This window comes from Maylandia zebra, linkage group LG18 (assembly GCF_041146795.1).
Source record: "Maylandia zebra isolate NMK-2024a linkage group LG18, Mzebra_GT3a, whole genome shotgun sequence".
NCBI classification, from domain to species: domain Eukaryota; kingdom Metazoa; phylum Chordata; class Actinopteri; order Cichliformes; family Cichlidae; genus Maylandia; species Maylandia zebra.
In genome coordinates, this window is record NC_135184.1 from 22213683 (window position 1) to 22229305 (window position 15623).

Here is a 15623-nt window from a genome sequence, read left to right on the forward strand (position 1 = left end):
AAACCGCCTATACATTTGCCTATATTCTTGTGCATTGACCTGTATAAATTGACACAAAAGCAAATAAATTACACAAACACTTCAAAAGAAAAAGAAACAATTTATTACATTCTTAAAACCACATATAATGTATCCCATTGGACAACAATATACTGTATATCGAGCTGTGTGACTCTTGGACTAGTAATATACCTCTTGTACATTTTGTCATACAGGGAAAGAGAAGGGAGACAAACATTTTTTTGTTTGAAGTTTTCTTTCTTCAATTAAAAAAAAATAGATCACTGACTTTACAAGACGAAAGTGGAGACACGTAAAGAAAAAAAAATGTGGAGAACAGACAAATAAATGAAAATCACAGCAAAAGAAACATTAAACCCAATAACGAAATTCATCCTGAACTCTAACTTATTTACTTTATTTATTTTTTGTAATCCTATGCATCTTAAATTTAAAGTTACAATATTAGGACAAACGGGAAGGGCTTTGACACTTTGTGAGTAACATTCACAAAAATAACTTACGTCCACAGTGATTATGGTTATGCGTTTCATCTTAGGTGCAAAGGTGTGAGGAGTACAAGGCTAAAAGACGACACTGGTAATAAAGGGACAGGAGATCACAGCTAGCTCCCTGAGCAGCAGGCAGCAGGTCCTTGGACTCTGCTCGACAACCATCGCCCATCGTAAGACATTTATCCCCATCTCTATGCTAAAATAGAACCTTTAGAACGTGTGTTATTTATGTACATCAAAAAATGTAAACAGTTATGGGTGACTTTTGTGTGACAGGCTTCTAACAAAAGATACAAATAGCTCAACAGATTAAATGAAGTCTTAACTGGCATTGAAGCCCAACTCAGGGGGGCAGCTGGTAGCTCTGTCTGGCCTTAGACTAGTGTCCAATGAGAACGAGGAAAAGTATAAGTGCTTCGTAATAAGACAAGTGTCGGGTTTGGGACTACAGGAGGAGAGAGGAACAGCAAATGTACAAAATAATACAGTTGCACCAACCAGCAAAGAAGGTTAATGATACATATTATGGACCATCGTTATCCCGGCATTTAACCACCTGAAACACTGTGAGTGAAGACAGTTTAGCTGTGTACTGACTGCTGGTTAGAAACAGGTGGGCAGTCCTGGTCTGTCCGCTTGTGTTATGCAGTTCCTGAAGTCGTCAGTTGCCTTTTTGCATTCTCGTTTCCTTACTGTTTATCCTCTTGTCTTTTTAGGCAGAGGGGAGGGCGGAGGGACGGGACGCCACAGTGCAAACCGAAAGCTGACAGTTCAAATTCAAAACAATGTTTGTTTCGTTAAGTTCGAGAACACCGGCTCCGCTGCTGTGTTGCATCTGCAGCAAATGTCCAAACCGTCGCTTGGGGTGACGGCCGCGCCTTTGCCCGGTTGGGGTTGTTGGTTGCCGTGCAAACCTGAGAGTATTGTCAGGAGAGGAAAAATCATCCAGGCAAAAAAAATAAAATAAAAAAATTCCAGTCCAAATATCAGTTCTCCTCACGTATCCATCCGTTAAAAAAAAAAAAATCCTCCTCTCACGTCTTGCTATCCTCTTCTCTCTCCCTCTCATGCCAAACGGAACTCACACATTCTAACTCTCTCCATACACTTATATACTATTATCTATTTACATTCTTATTTAAAATATTTCTTTTATAAATGTGTATATAAATTAAAGATAATTTCATCATGTCCTGTCACTAAGTGGCATTTACAAGGAAGGGGGTGCGTGGGACTGAGGTTTGTCATTGCATTACAAGAGCCTACAAAAAGGCAGCACCAAACACTGTCTAAATAAGTGAGTGAAACTGGTACTTAGCTTTTTGAGTTCAGCCGAAGTTGTGAGTCATGGAGAAAAACCCCCACAAATTTTGACTCATGATCTTGGTCCCTAAGTGATGGTCAGTACAAGGATGCTGTCTGTATGAATACGCGGACGTACCATACTGAGATGCATGAATATCGACTAAGAGCTGCAAGAACAGGGAGACTTGTTACTTGATGCAACTTTATACAAACGCTATTTGTAAAACTCTGTCTCGAAAGTGGCAGAGTTGTACATTCTCTGTTGTTTGTTTCTCGCTTGTGCACTGGTGCTTATTGATTTTTTTTTTGATTTTTTTTTTGATTTTTATTTTTGTGCTTATTGATGAGGTACATTCATAAATGGATGGGTGATCCGCAGTGGATCACATGCTGAACATGTGTTAGAGCTTGCAGCTGTTACATGCTTAGTGGGCTGCTGTGGTATTATTATCATTATTATTATTACTACTACACCCATATGTGTGTTGTCAATGCTACAATATGCAGAGGACCGTGAGCATGTGTGGTCTGTAGTGTAAGGTGCTTTTGCCTGCTGGGAAAGTGGAGGACTACTTTGGGATCATGGGAGACGGAAAATTTAAAGTCCTGGATTGTCTCTTAACTGCTGGTTGTGGATCTTAAAAATCCTTACCCTTCTCTGTCTCTCTCTCTTTTTTTTTTTTGCTTCCCTACATCTTAATGCACTTTCTCTCTCTTTCTCTCTGTCTTTTGCCTAACTGCCTGTCTAGCTGTCAGTGGAGTCCGGCAGAGATATCTCGCTGCCAAACACTTCCCGGTACAGTGGTGGGAAACTGTAGGCTGTCTCTGGGTGGACCAAACGGAAAAACTCCAGTTTATCAATGTGGAGGTTACAGATGGACTTCATTACAGGCAGCCTGGACAGCATCTGTGGGGATGAAAAAAATACAAGGGTAAACATGTGAATGCGTAACTGTGCGTGTTTAAAAAGGGCAACGTTTGCTTAACCTTACATTGTCCAGTTTCTCGTCAGATGCGCCACTCTTTTGTAGACTGTGCTGCAGAGCCAGATAGACTTTCTCCTGGAGTTTCTGAACCTTCTGCCCTTCTGTCAGCCAGGGTCGGTCTACAGAGATGACATTTAGATATTAGCCACCTACAGTGTAGGTTCTAAAGATGAGATTTTAAACGAAAGCCTTGATAGAGATGTGAGGGCTAGCTGACACCATCCAATCGAATAGAAACATCAAGTGTCAGGATTTCTACACCTTCTCTCCCAGCCTGATACTGTATATATCCCCAGGAAACGATAAATAAGGTAGATTAAAGCTTCATTTATGCAATTATGTCATGAAACTGATCTACGCTTTTGTCATCCGAGCAACCCACAAATGTGATGCTGAAGCTGATACACGGATGCATGAAACCAAATTAAGGTTTTTTTACTGCAAGTTAGCTTAATAATCAGTATTGCATTTAGAATAAACATCTAAAGCAAAACTAATACATGAATGTAAGTGTAACCTGTTTTCTGATTATCACTATTATTTTGCAGTCAAATGTGTAGCTCTTCTCAAGCTTGTTTGCTTTTATAAGTGTGTATGAGCGACAAGGAGATGTGCATGAAAGATAATCACCCGGCGTTAGAAGGACAGCAGCGCTAAAGAGAGCCATCTCGTCGTCGGACAGCTGTAGACGGCAGAGTCCTTTCCCCAGGTCAAACACTGCACTGACGAGATCATCACAGCCTGCACACATGCATTGTGTTTGATAAGTTAATTGTCAGAAATAATAATCATAAAGGTAGCACTGCTTAGAGAAACAGGACATGCATAGAGATTGAAGATCTCGGTCTCTCTTCCTGATTTGGAAATTTCATAACAGTTAAATGAGCTGCTTTCTTACTCAGATTACTGTGTATCTGATTTCTTAGAAGTATTTAAGAAAAGGGAAAATCCTTCCTCACTGACCAATCTGTCTTTTAAAATGAGACCTGAGCAGCATTCCTTTAAATGAGTTTAAATGTTTTTAAAGCTGATTTTTCTTCTGTTAGAGCGCACCGGTGATATCGCAGAGGCAAAAATGAGGCAAAAACTGGAAAATCCATCTGCAGGGTTTCAATTAGCCCTAATTAACGTTAATATCTGTTCTCGTTGTGACGAACTGCTGCTGATAAGAATAAAAGAGAAATAACTATCTTAGCGAAAAAGCATTACAGTGACATTTATGACTGTTATGTCATTTATAATAATGATTTGTGTTGATCAATGTAGGGTTTAGGTAACAGGTATAGAGGTGTTGGCTGTATTTCTTACAGTGGGATCACTGGCAGTTTTGAATGCACTAATGGTAGATTTGCATATTGCATTTAGAACAGATGTTTGATTATAAACCTTGCATAAAGAAAAAGAAATGTGATATTTACGACATTTATTGTATTGTTTTTAATGCTCTGATACTCACCTAGTGCTTTGAAGAACTGAGCTGAAGCAAATTTTCCATTGAAGAAAATGGTGTTGTTGCTGCTGTTGAACGCTTGGCACATACGTATAAGGAGGACCTCCAGGCAACCTAAAAACGGAGCCACAGATAGAGCAAAAAAGATGGAGACAGAAGAAAGAAGGAGGGGAGGATAGAAAAAGCCCAAGATACTCCAACACGTACAAAACAAACAACAAGATGTAAGCAATTTTGACCCAGATTGAAGGACGGCATATATAAGACATTTTTGAACAGTTTTAAAGTGTTTTAAAAAGTTCAAAACATTTACAGAAATGCATTGTCAGATATATGCAGGTATTCAGGTAACATAAAATTATGTTTTGGGTTTTTTTCCCACCAGGATTGCGCAATTTGATGTGTTCGGTACAGTGTTCAGATCAGGAGCGTATAGTTTATTCAAACAAACGAACGGGTAGTTAAAACAAAAGGCAAAGGTAGAGTTGGAGACAAAAAAAAACAAAGCAGAAGGAATCACAGTTAGCAAGTTTCAGCCTTTGTTTACTTACGAAGAACAAACTCAGTGAACAGAGTATTTGCGCTTTCATAGACTGTGCACTAACCTGCTTTCAGCAAAATGATCTGATCGTTCTGACACAGATCCATGAAGCCTGCAATACGTTTGGCAAACTCCACAACGTATTGGATTGCGTTGGTAATGTGGTGTGCACACTGCTGCCACATCCACTCAGCAGACTGAAAAGCAAAGTGTGCAAGAAAGAAGAGATTTAAGTTCTAAAAGTTCATCAATGTCACAATGATAATTTGATGGACAGCATCCTGATGCCTAGCCTCCCATTAAAAAGAAATACGATCATTGATGCCCAAATATTAATATAGATGTAAATAGTTTTGTTTTTCTGTTAAGTATAGAAAAACTTGCATATTACAGTACATCTTATGGACACATGTGTCTTTCTAATTTTCCGACTGACTCAAAAAACCACAATATGGATGTTCATGGTTAAGAACATGCCAAGCAATAGTGTGGCTTACTGTGAGTTTTAGATGAGGACTGGAGGTGTATGCCACTGAAGAATAAGCTCCATCATGCTTTGACTATATAACCCATGCTCACTAATAGGATCAGTCTTCTTGGTTTAGGTCTTTTTTTCCTTTTCCTTATGATCCTCAGGAGGGCACGTGCGGATTATTTACCTTGTTCTGAAAAGTACGCATTTCTTCAGGTGTATATTGTACATAGTTGAATCTCTTCATATCTTCGGCGCTGTACTGACACGTTTCCAAGTGCGACTTAACAATACTCTGAGTGATGTGCTCTGTAAGACAAAACAGGTATATACACACACAATCAGTGCTGTTTATTTGCGGTAGCACCGATTTTGCGCTTTGGAAAGACAGCATTGAGCTCAGCAGAGTTACAGTGTAACACTGGTATTGTTTACACATCTACAGACCATGGCCGTGTGACCTTGAATTACTAGATGCTTTGCACCACTCTGCTGTTACTGCTGACTGACCCTGACAGGAGTGTTAATGGCTCATTTCCTCACCTTATTTCCACAGCCGTTTGTCATTTTACCACCTCCTGCATTTATTATTCACAAGTGGTTTTTTTGGTTGATTTAAAAGTTCAAAAACCAAAACCCCATTCAATTCCTCACAGTCTGTTGTTGCAACACCTGTAAAGTGAAATGTGTTCACGCTCAAGATCTCCAGAGACCCGAAACACACCCATCCCTTCATCTGTTGCCGTTTTTGGAGAGATGATGTACTATATAGTTTGACTATTATTATTTTTTTGTGTTCTTTATAACACTTGCCAACGTTCTTTGCTTTTAGATTTAGCATGTATGACTCAGATTCCTTTTATTAAATCAACCTTTTGATGAACCATGTCCTTGTCCTTGAATTGAATATGATTTCTTTTTTTGCTGTTAACTCTTTTTTCATGTAGTATATTATACTTATTGCTCAACCCTTTTGCTTGTTGACAAAGAAATACTTTTAGCATTTCACTGTAAATTCTCAAAGCAAAGCCTGCATATTTTACTTGAAATAATGATCCAGACTGACTCTGCTTTGCTTAACCAGAATCAGTCATAAGCTTCACGAACCATTAAGAGTGACTATGTCAAACGGCTGAAAGAAATATTAACGTTGCATGAAAAGCATGCACTAGGAAAATACGGACTTCTAAATCACTCTTCTCTTTTATTATATCCTGTCAAATAAAGTCCTGTTACACATCAGCCACCGCTATTTGACATTTTGAGGTACTCCTGTACACACGGGTTTACGGGTGAAGAACAAGAACTTTTTTTTTGTTGTTTATTATATTAAGCACTCACCAAGGTCTGTTATTGAGCAGTCATCAGGCAGCTGGTCCAGCAGTGCATGTGTGTGTCCCAGAAGCGAATGTGTGTGAGAGTGCAGGAGCTGGATGCCATTACTGTCCGCGCCATCCAGCATGGTCTGCTGTGGGGAATTCTGATTGGACATAGACGAGGAAGTGGAAGAAGAAGACGATGAGTTGGAGGTGTTCCCGGCACTGGCTCCTCCGCCTCCGAGCAGCTCCAGGCTGCAGTATTCGCTGGCCTCCTCGGGTGTCAACGGCAGGTCAAACAGATCAGGCAGCGCGGCGATGTCATCCAGGTCACTGAGGGTGGAGCTGGAGCCGCCGCTGCTGTAGGACCTGCTCAAACCCTCTTCGCCATCTTCCCCACCGCTGCCACAGACTCCATCTTCCCTGGGTAAGGACAGAGTGGCAGAGCCCCCGCTTCCAGACCCCACACACTCTTGGGACTTCTGGTGCTTCTGAACCTCAGCGTAGAGGCTGTCGCGCTGCTTCTTTGACATACGGCCAAACTTCACCGCTGCAAAACAGAAATACTTTCATTATAGTAGACAAACAAATACATTTTATTTATTAAATGTACAGTATGTGATTGACTGTCACGTTTAAGCTAAGATACAGATAAAGATTATTTTATGTTGCTGCACAGTGAAAATGGAGTTCAACCCATTCATTCCACAGAATAAAATAAGTATAATATAAAATAGCAAATATAAAAGCTTAAATAAAGTTCTGCTGAAAAGATAAAAGGATATTGCACTTTCAAATTTTTTTTTAGGTTAATTCAAGAGCTTGTGTAAACATTTCTTCCTCAGTCTAATTGTAGGATATCTTACCTCACTTTGAATCCCCTATTTCTATATATGAGCACTGTATTACCCAGCCCTGGGTAGCAGACACATAATATTTGTCTTCTTTCTGCAGCCCACAGAACAGGTCTATATGTGACCAACCCTCTTACAACAGCTGATCTTGATCTTTACTGGTGAGGTCTTCAAATTCCTCTGGCATCAGCTTTGAAACCGATGACACCCACACGCCTTACGTGTCACTGAATACACACATATCTCTTTACTTCCCTTATTTAAGCAAGTCTCAGATTAACCAAATAGGTTGTGATAACTGTTAAAAGTTTAAAGACTGAGGAAGTTGGTAAGGTGGATAAAGTGCATGGTTTTTGCGTGTATTTTGTTTTTTACCATCTCGGCTCATGCCCAAAGCCAGACATTTCTGTAGGCGGCAGTGCTGGCAGCGGTTACGGTTGGTTCGGTCAATCAGGCAGTTCCTCTGACGGGAACAAGAGTACATGGCATTGTTCTGCTGGCTGCGACGGAAGAAACCCTAAACACACACAAGAAGACAAAATACAGACACTGCGAATGAGATGCAAACGTTCGATAAAACAGCTCGGTTAAAGTGAGATTTGATACCAAGGCGTTACTCTGGGCTCACCTTGCAGCCTTCACAGGTGATGACTCCGTAGTGGATTCCTGAGGACTTGTCCCCGCAGATCTTACAGGGGATGACCTCGATCTGAGCTGCATTGATGAAAAGAAACATGGAGGAGAGGTCAGAAAACTGCTCCTTAATGTGTCTCAAAATTAAGAGGAAAGCCGTGCTTCACATTAGGCTTTCAGACTACATATTCAGTCATACTTTGGCTTTAACATCCAAACACACAACACAAAAACAGGAAGAAAAATATTTAGTAAGACTTGCAAAAATAGTTTCATACAAGTCCATATTTGGCAAAGAAATGCTGTTTTGCGCTGGCTTTCCTTTCTCCTAAATAAGGAGTCCAACATCTGTTGTCCACACAGCCCTACAACTGTTCAAAATCTGGAAAAGTTTTAGTTTCACTCCCAAATTCAATCAGCTTAATACAATTAAAGCTATTCCTACATCTCTGTTCCCTGAGCCAGGCACAAATTTAGCCTTTAGACCGCGCTATCCCGATTTCTCTCCCAAACGCACCACTTTTACGCCTTCTGATCTCTGAACTTCTTTGTGTTGTAAACTGCTCGGTACACCATATGATTAACTGAAAACAATGCACCTCAGGCCTTTTCATTGGTATTGGTAAGAAATTATTACCGTATTTTGACGTTGACCCAGACCACTCAAAAACACATCTTGTAATTAGTCCACTGAGTGATCTCCACTATGTAGCACTGGCATCGATTATTTGTTTAATGTCAACAACCCCATAAACAAACCGTCCCGCAATTAGCACACAGTGTATATGAGAACTTGCCATAAACTGTGTTTGTCTGCGCCCTGTAAATGGCCCCCATGAGGCAACAGAGTTCACAACCACATATGAAATCACATGACACTTGCACATATGACACATACACAAAGACTCGTTCTCTTTAGGTCGCGGTAGAGACGACAAGCTCTATATCATATGATAGTTACAGCAGAGGTTTTCTGCCTGTACTATCCTAGATTGATTTACAAAATCACCCTTTGTGCCGCGAGGATCACGTATGGAAAAGCACTTAGGGATTGAGAAGGAATTGTTGCACTCTTAGGTACTGGAAAACACAACTTTCCACTTCTTTTTCTAATGACACAGTCGGCTGTCTCTTCTCTAAAACTGTTGACTGAAATACTCCAACTGATCAAGGCAGCTGCAGACATGCAATGGAAAAATATCACCCTCCCTCCCTCCCTTCCTTCTTCTCTTTCTCTCAGGTTCCCCTCCACCCCTCCCTCATCTCACGATTATATAACTCCTGTCTGTGAGCATTCCTAACAACACTCATTCAGCACGCTCACTCTAGCAACACTGACAACCCGCCCTGCTCAGCCTCTCTTTCTCCCACTGGCTGAGCTGCATTAGCAGCTTCTTGGTATTGGCTGAGTCATACGTCACTCGGGCGATGTAGCCTGTCAGCCCATGTGGACGGTCTGTCCTACTGACACACTTTCCCACTGCAGGGGGAGAGGGAGGCGAGCGCGATCCCGGCGCTGCGGAGCAGTTTTAAGGTGGAGCTGAACAATGCTCAGACTTCACCATAAAACATTTCCCTGAAGGCTTGTGGCCTGCATTAGCAAACTGGCTTGGTTACATAACAGCCAAATTTAACAAGAAAGGCAACGATAGCAGGCCTAGACAAACTGCACATTACCTAATATCCAACACAGGCCTTCACAGTTTTCTCCTACTTCTGTATAGATTAATTAGGGCTTCACCTTGCTTTTATATTAAAGATAAACTACATTTGCTAGAACTGTGACTGCCCTCTCTTCCTGTCCCTGGCTGCTGTCCATGCAAACCATACCATTTCTGAACTTGAATGTCAGTTATTCAGCCCCCACTCCTCTCCCAGGTCTTTGACATTGAGCTTCTGCTTCTATTCCTGTCCTGTGCTGAGAGCCAGAATAACACAGATGCCCAGCCAGCCACCCCTGTTGCTACAACCACACATACATACTTTCATGGGCCTCTTTTCTGAATCTGTGCAGACATCCAAGAAAAACCAGAGACAGAAACAGATACATCTACTCTGTTCCCCTGTTTTAAAGTCGCTCTGAATAAGGAACAGCCATGCAGTTAAACTGATTAGATAGAAAACAAAATCTATACAGAAAATTAAGAGGTATGCCTTAAAAAAGAAGCAGTCAGTGGCAAAATAGATTTTCAAATAGCAGCTATTTTAATTACCGGTTAACTTTCTTCTGATTGGCTGGTTAATGTTTGACGTAAAAACACCACTAGTGATAGGATGGTGAAAAATGCCCCCTCAAATTGACGCATTTAGATTTTGGACCAACACTGTAAAAGTATTATTTTAACCATTATTAAAGACTATGAAGCCCATGCATGTATTAGAAGCCATTTTGTCCTAATTTTTGCAGACTTTTGTGCCTTTAGTGATTAAGGGATATTCAGATGTCAGATATTTGGCTAATCTTTACAGAATTATTGCTGTTAGCTAACTACCTGATAAAAATTCAGCTGCTTGAAATGCTGATAGCGACACAGCAACAGTGGCCACACTAAACTGCAAAAAAACCCAAACATGTACCTTTAACCCTGAAAACTAGTCTGAAGTATGTGACCTTTAGCACTCTTCAGACAGCCAGCTCTCCAAAAGGATCAAGGTAGTTCTTCTTCTCGCTAACATAGCTCATATATCCTGTAGCTTTATTACTGGGTGACACATTAACTTAGTAACAAATGATGAGAAATGACGCAAATGGCAAACGCAGAGTATTGTTTGAGTACGGCAGGTGTTTCGTCTGTAGGACTTTGGCGCACCCAAACCTTTTGCACAAAATAAACAGGGAACAGGCTCTTTAACGGTTCAGGCAAACACGTTGGCCTCACAGTGTTTATCAGGCAGCTAAATGTGTAACCTTGTTATCTCTAAAGAGGCTAATTCACTAGGGGTGGGGTATGGAGAGGCAAAGACAGAAACAGGAAATAAAATCACTGACTTTGAGCTTCCAGCAGTTCACTTCTCTGTATCTAACGAGGAACAAACAGTCAGTAATTCACCCAGGAGCCACCTGCCTTATGGGTCAAATGGTCAGTATGTCAGTGTGTCAGTAGCTTAATAAAAGAGAAAGCTGAATTTTTACCTTCCACATGTTCCCTGAGACATACGTGCAAGAACACACGCACACATGCCACTTCTCGATGATATAATCATAAAAACTAAATTATAAGGAGGACAATTTGTTTGTGTCGGTTTATTAAAAGGGTTAAAATAACAAGTGATACACTAAGATTGATCCTAGTCTTTATAAAAGGCGGCGTGCCTTTAATTCTTTGCTACCTACTCATAATGACTGGCAGAAAATACCTTCAACAAAAGGTGGAGGCCTTGTGCTGGAGCTCTATACTGTACATACTGGAAACACTGAAGTGCTTGTTGTATCATGCTTTCTAATTGGGTGTAGGCTTACAGTGTTTCACAGAGCTGTATAACAACAGTCCACTGTGACTGTTCCTTGTTGCATTGGAACTACATTACATTGGAACCGTCTTAAACAACCTATGTGCTCAATTATATCTCTGATATATATTTATATTTATTAACTCTCTTAGAATAATACAACTTAAAACACAAGAACTTGAGACTGCAGCATGCATTAAATTAACATATACAATCTGGCCACCCGTGCATTTAGCTTACTTTATTTAAAAAGATGCAAAAACAAGCAAGTGGAGGCCCAAGTTGAGGCCCCACTTGGGAGAGATTAGAACAGAGCTAAGAAAGTCACGGACTTCCTACACTGGCTGTCAGCTTATGACACGAGTCTTGTGATCTTTCACTGTCTGCTAGGTTATAAATAAGTGGAACACATTTTGTAGAAGTGCTGTCTAGTGCAGCAAACGAGGGGAAGTGTCAGAAGCCCAGACATCACAACAGGCCAGAGCCCATCTGCATGCCTAAACATTTGGAATGACTCAACACTCTGAAATAAAAACGATTCAAGATGGGATAAAATAGCAAAAAATGCTGATGTGCTTTTCCAGTGAGGACACGACAGGTTGTGTGACTAAACTACATTTTGAGTGCAGCCAACTAAGAAAGGGCTGTGGATTGTTTACATTTGAATATCCTGCCAGAAAGGGAAACTCCCTCCACCAGATACCCCCCTTCCCTACCTCCCCACCTCTCTATCTTTTAAGTACAAGAGGAAAAAAAACGATCTTTCTTCCCCTGCCAAAAAACCCCCAAACTCCTTGCAGGTAATCTCCTTTCCTGTACATGATAGATAGTAATCCTTGCTCTGGCCAAAACTCCCAAATTGCCAAACAAACAGATCCAACCATCAGAACACTATCAGCCTCTTTAAAACCGCTGTAATTGGAGGGGGTTGTCTTATATGCTGCCTCTTTCCAACAAGTAAAAAGATTTCATATGAAAGTGATTTGCATTTTTTGCAAATCTGAGGACTAGTTTGATTTCATGTGAAATCGTATCTATCTTTAGTATTTCATTATAAAAGCCCCTTCCCTTTATCACTTGGAGCTGCCCTCTTCCCAGGCCAAGTTCAAGTTCAAGTTCAAGTTCAGCCTGTGTCAGGGAGCGACACCGTGAACATCGAGCCTGTAATCGCACATGAAGCCGCACGTCCGGGCGGCACGACGCTTCCCGGAGCCGCTTCCCCTCCTTCCGCTGTGTGTGCTGTATAACGTTGGGTGACATAACTAGGTCAGTGGAACAGCCACGTCCGTCTCCCTCTGTAGACTCACACAGTCGGCCATGCTGCCACAGCCACCGCATCACAACAATAACACAACTACACAAACTGCTGCTCAGATCCGTGTTGTAACATCAGCTGCAAAAAAAAAACCAAAAAAAAAAAACCACGAAAACACGCGCATTTGAAGGGCTCTTTTATTTTTCAAATATATGGAAATATTAACAAAATATATGGTTATAAGTTTACAAATTCAAGATTATGTCTTAATTTATAATTATTATGATGTTCGATTGCGTGATTATTGCTAAATGTGGCCTATTTAAGCTTTAGTTTAGCCGATTAGACACCTGATAAGGTCAAATAACATCTCGATTACATAATTCTAGTTTTGGTTAACAACATCCTCCTTCCACGCCCCTCCCTCTCCTCATTGCATAACCCCAACATGGACGCCCTGGCAAAATTTACAGGAGTCTCAGGTGAGATCGCGCTCACACTTCTAAGTTTTCTTATTTATTTATTTAAAAAGGTAGGTTTGTAAGGTCTGTCACTGCACAAGTTACAAAGCACAAATGCGCATGTGTGCATTTAGGACTTGGTCTGATGTTATCATAATAAGCAGATGCATAGGAAAAAAGAAAGAAAGAAAAGTAAACATGTATAACATTTAGCATTTGTCACGAGTGAACGCCATGCCTCCAGCGCTGCGTCCTTTAGCGTTTGGCGTGCAGCTCTGTGCGCCTATAATCCAGTCATGAGGGATTAACGCGAACTGAGAGGAAAACAGGCGCACTCCTAAATCCCTGTGCGCACACATGTGGCTGTTCCAGCCCGTACATAACCACAAAATACAAAGTTCACCCCCAAAAAACACACGCATTTATTGTGACATTTAAAAAAAAAAAAAAGTAAACTTACCTCTCATTTTGGTGTTTTCTTATTTCTGGAAAGAACGACGAAGACTGGACTACATGGGTTTACTGTAAGTGACAGTGGGGAGAGAGGGGAATACGGCGCTGGAGCCAGAGTCAATTTACTCTGTAAATATTAACTTCGTCCCAGCTGCAGGCAGCTTTCGCAAACCACGGCAGGGGAAAGAAAAAAAAGCTATCCGAAACTCTTCTTTTTTATCGCTCGGTAAAGTCCGGGGAAAATAAAAGAGTGTACGAAGTCGCTTTGGTTCGCATCGTAACTGTCTCCGCGCACTGGTGAATAGATTTGGATCAACTTTTTTTTTCCTCCTTCTTCTTGACAGAATAGTCCCACGGTGGAAGAGCGGTGCTCGGACCCCCCCTTTTTGCCTCTGTGACTTCTCCGCCTGCTTTCCTCTCAGTCTACCCTGCTAACCTACTTTCTCCAAGCGTGGACTCTCACATGATCTCACTGCCGACAGCTCCTCTCTCAGCTCTCGCGGGGACGCGCAGTCGGGAGCGCGTTTAAGGTGGCTTGGCGTTTGATTCACTAGTTGTTTCCCCCCCCACCCCGACTCCTGACAGCACACAGTTATAGTGTGAGAAATAAATATTATTACCATCCAGCAGGGAAAAGGAAGGCAATTAAACCTGCAGTCAGTTCTGCTTTAACACACTGTTTCCCCTCATTTAAGACATAATTTACTGTAACAGCACAGGTTGGGACCTATAAATCAATGTAAATTTAATACCTGTCTAATCAGGCTCTTGCTGAAGATGTAAACAAGCGTCATGATGCTATCAAAAGGCTGTTGTTTACCAGAGAGTACTCCCCCCCTACACACACACACCATTTGTTGCATATTTTCCAGATTTGCATTAATGGTGTATGGAAATGTGGCCTCAATGAAATGCAAAAATGAAAGGCTCAAAATGAATATTTCTCCTGGAAACAAGCTTGACATTCAAGCTGATAAACTAATAATCAGTTGGGTGCTCATTGAAGAATAAAGTAAGTGACTCCAGCTCCTCAAATATTGGTTTCACGGTTTAAAGCATGAATAAAATCGCGCTATTTCTCCACTGACTCAACTTTTCCTAATTGTACAATGCCTCTTCTATTCAGCCTCTGTGCTTATGTCACCTTTTGCAGTTCTCGTCCCATTCCTGAACATTTATGAGCGACCTTTCTCCTCAAAGAGAGGGGGGGAGGGGGGGGGGGGGGGGGGACAGAGGGGTAAAGTGGATTTAGATTATTGTGACAAGGACTGATAGACTTTGTGGGTCTGTAAAGTATTTATTTCAGCTTGTGCACTCAGATGAGCTTTGTTCCTCAGTGGTGTTCATCTGGATTTGGAAGAATAGATGGGAAAATATTCCTGGCTGTTTTCCTGGTGATTGCTCACCATCTCTCAGTGTATTCTCGGTGGAACTGAGCAAAGTTTAGACTCAGTAACCTCAGGTTTGCTTTGCAAAAGTCTGGTTCCTGTTTCGTGTTCATATTTCTGCACTGCACATGCAAGGGCATGCAATAGAAACCCTGTTATCGCATTTGCGTCTCATTTATTTAATCTCACTATCATGTCTCAACATCGCAACAATTTTTGTTGCAGATGCATGTGTTATTCTGTTGCTCTTGTGAATTGTTTGTTTTCATGGATTCTTTGTGTGGTTGTTATAGCAAATCTCTGTCTTTAACTGATTAATAACAATAAAAGGGATTTGAACTCTGATGAATATGTGTGCTTGGGAAAGTATGAGCCTGTGGGTGTTAATGAGGATCTGGGAGGGTAGAGGGGCAGGAGGAGTGTGTGTGTGTTGCCGTAGCGGGTGGCCTTATGATGCAATGCGCTGGCATCACTGTTATGAAACAGCATGAAGGCAGAGATTACTCAAACTAGGTTAGTGGAGCAGCTGAGCACAGAACACCTA

The 15623-nt window shown here is 41.3% G+C and overlaps 1 protein-coding gene across 2 annotated transcripts; it reads right to left on the reverse strand.

The window, feature by feature from the left end:
- Positions 1–80: 80 nt before the first annotated feature.
- Positions 81–14179, reverse strand: LOC101476944 (nuclear receptor ROR-beta). 2 transcript variants are annotated; one of them, XM_004542470.4, is made up of 10 exons: positions 13699–14179; positions 8068–8153; positions 7815–7956; positions 6611–7135; positions 5457–5578; positions 4862–4994; positions 4263–4370; positions 3437–3547; positions 2813–2925; positions 81–2727 (listed from the first exon to the last, which is right to left on the reverse strand). In XM_004542470.4, exons 1-10 carry the CDS (start codon positions 13703–13705, stop codon positions 2566–2568), a joined length of 1509 nt encoding a protein of 502 aa, XP_004542527.1. In that variant the 5' UTR covers positions 13706–14179; the 3' UTR covers positions 81–2565. The 2 variants fall into 2 exon arrangements, with proteins under 2 accessions (XP_004542527.1, XP_004542526.1); XM_004542469.2 differs by lacking the exon at positions 13699–14179 and having other exon boundaries at positions 8068–8190.
- Positions 14180–15623: the final 1444 nt, after the last annotated feature.